The 1712-nt window shown below is 53.2% G+C and overlaps 1 protein-coding gene across 1 annotated transcript; it reads right to left on the reverse strand.

Annotated features, from left to right (window-relative positions):
* Nucleotides 1–473: 473 nt before the first annotated feature.
* Nucleotides 474–1483, reverse strand: J4E87_002974 (uncharacterized protein; the record flags this gene model as incomplete). Its single annotated transcript, XM_049374607.1, has 2 exons — nt 474–1169; nt 1220–1483. The coding sequence occupies 2 exons, from the start codon at nt 1481–1483 to the stop codon at nt 474–476; spliced, it is 960 nt and encodes a 319-aa protein (XP_049235598.1).
* Between the last annotated feature and the right edge of the window lie 229 nt (nt 1484–1712).

The following is a 1712-nucleotide window of genomic DNA, read 5'->3' on the forward strand; positions in this document are numbered from 1 at the left end:
AGAACAGTGGATAACTTGCGGCATGACGCCGAGTGTGCGTGCGGTGCTTTAGGAGGTTGCTGTGGACGCGTGGCTGTGGCTGCTCGGCTGTGGCTGGGCTGTTGATGACGCAAGCCTCATGCCTTCGACGCAGTCGGACTAATGTGCAAGCACAATACCAACAAACGCCAATAAATTCATCTACTTCTTGATCTTGCTGTCAGAAAAGGCATTCGAGTAAGGGTGCTAATGGCTCGGCGTTGCCAAAACCTCCCATAGTGAGCTGCTGTCTCGCAATCTGAACCAAAAAAGCAACTGCACAACGTTTCAAGTAGCGCGATATTGTTGGCACATATGTATGTATTGTGCAAATATATACAGTATAGGTATATGTAAAGGTGTAGAGAGAAAAAGGTATAGACATGAAGGTGTCCAAACGGACGAGCAAGCAGCCGACACTGAGCCTGGCATGTGCCCACACTCCCGAAAAGTGCTTATACAACAGGCCATCCACTGGACCAGTTGATCTTGTTGATACCGAACTTCTTCTGGCCATCGCCGTAACCAATGCGGGTGTCGACGTAGTGGTAGTATAGTACAGGGCCCTCCTTAGGATCGTAGTAGACACCCTGACCACCGGGTCCGTAGACAAAGCCGTGGGACTCCAAGACAGTGGTACCGCCACCCTTGGTGCAGTCGACACCGTTCTTGTCCTTGAAGCCACCAGTGGCGCTGGTGGACCTGCAGACTTGGATCTTGTACTCCTGGCCCGCGGCAGGCCTGTTGGCATCGAAGCCGCAGCACTTGCCAACGGAGAAGAATAGGTAGTGGTAGTTGCCGTTCAGAGCAATGAACGGAGCTTCTTGAGCGTGCTCTCCCTCGGGCTTGAAGGCGATGTTGGTCACAGTGGAAGAGCTGGTCTTGACGGGTGGGTTGGCCATGTTCTGGACGAAGAGGTCGTTCCAGAAGGAGCCGAAGGACATGACGAACTTGGATCCATCCCAGTATAGCGCACCATCAATGGCGTTGTAGTTCTTTCCCGCGCTCGACTGAATACCAGTGGCACCAAGGTCGGTCCAGGTGTTCATGTCCTTGCTAGTAGCAACACCAATGGCGGAGTTCTGGACTCCGAAAGACGATACAGTGTAGTACAGGTAGTATGTGTCGCCGACCAGGGTCACGTCAGGAGCCTGAGTTCGTTAGCTCGTCTTCGAGTAAGCGCATACATGACAGAACGTACCCAGAGATCGTCCTTGCCAGCCAGGTTGATCTTGGAACCAGCGGGGATCGCGGCACCCTTGTAGGACCACGGACCGGTGATCGAAGGCGCGGTGTGAATAGCAATCTTACCACCCGTAGAGAAACGGTAGTAAGTGCCATCGGCGCGACGGATAAGGGCCGGGTCGTGAGCGTTGTTGCAGATACCGGAACAGGCCATGGGGTCAGCATAGCCGTAGACGGCGGTAGCAGCCGAGAGCAACGAGGCGACGATAGAGTAACGCATCCTGGCGATTGGTAGCGAATGGAAGAGGAAACAAGAAGCAATAGATGAATGAAACAAACAGACAGTGCCTGGTCATCATCCTATATATTACCGGTGGTACTTTTAGACCTCTTGAAGATTCCCAATGAGGACCATCCCGAAACCTTTGGCATGGACTAGACGTGGAGAGGTGAGATTGCCAGTCCGGCGCTGACCTGCGTTCTGAATGGTGGAAACGACATTCTCGGTA

Source organism: Alternaria ethzedia, assembly GCF_023757985.1.
Source record: "Alternaria ethzedia strain BMP 0044 chromosome Unknown scaffold_5, whole genome shotgun sequence".
In the NCBI taxonomy this organism is placed as follows: Eukaryota; Fungi; Ascomycota; class Dothideomycetes; order Pleosporales; family Pleosporaceae; genus Alternaria; species Alternaria ethzedia.